The following is a 547-nucleotide window of genomic DNA, read 5'->3' as shown; positions in this document are numbered from 1 at the left end:
GTTTTCAGGGCTATTTTAGGGGTATTTCTGCACCGATTTTGGGCTGTTTTCAGGGACGTTCCGGGCTGTTTTCAGGGATATTTTAGGGACATTTTGGCCCCGATTTTGGGCTGTTTTCAGGGCTGTTCCGGGCTGTTTTCAGGGCTATTTTAGGGGTATTTTGGGCCCGATTTTGGGCTGTTTTCAGGGCTATTTTAGGGACATTTTGGCCCCGATTTTGGGCTGTTTTCAGGGCCGTTCCGGGCTGTTTCCGCGGCTCCGTACCGGGGTAGGCGTAGGGCGTGGCCTGGTTGATCATTCCCGAGTATTTGCTGTACGGGCTCAGCAGCGGCGACAGCAGCGCTGGGGGAGGGGCAGGGGGGTCAGGGGGACCCCGAGACCCCCCAGACCCCCCCAGAATCCCCCCGGGGCTCACCCAGGGCGGCGATGCCGAAGCTGGCGGCGATCACCGGCTCCTTGGCCCAGAGCGAGCGCAGGGCGCCGGCCACGCCTGGGCGGGGACAGAAACGGGGCAGAAAGGGCCAAAATCAGACCAAAAGTAACCAAA

The 547-nt window shown here is 60.1% G+C and overlaps 1 protein-coding gene across 1 annotated transcript; it reads right to left on the bottom strand.

Annotated features, from left to right (window-relative positions):
• Positions 1-81: 81 nt before the first annotated feature.
• Positions 82-527, bottom strand: NDUFA3 (NADH:ubiquinone oxidoreductase subunit A3; the record flags this gene model as incomplete). Its single annotated transcript, XM_041480513.1, has 2 exons — positions 82-342; positions 416-527. Coding segments are annotated over 2 exons (372 nt in total), but the record flags the coding sequence as incomplete, so codon positions are not given.
• Positions 528-547: the final 20 nt, after the last annotated feature.

This window comes from Pyrgilauda ruficollis, unplaced genomic scaffold (genome assembly GCF_017590135.1).
Source record: "Pyrgilauda ruficollis isolate IOZ18807 unplaced genomic scaffold, ASM1759013v1 scaffold11475, whole genome shotgun sequence".
Taxonomy (NCBI): Eukaryota; Metazoa; Chordata; class Aves; order Passeriformes; family Passeridae; genus Pyrgilauda; species Pyrgilauda ruficollis.
The sequence above is the reverse complement of the archived record's forward strand: the minus strand, read 5'-3'. Positions and strand labels throughout refer to the sequence as shown.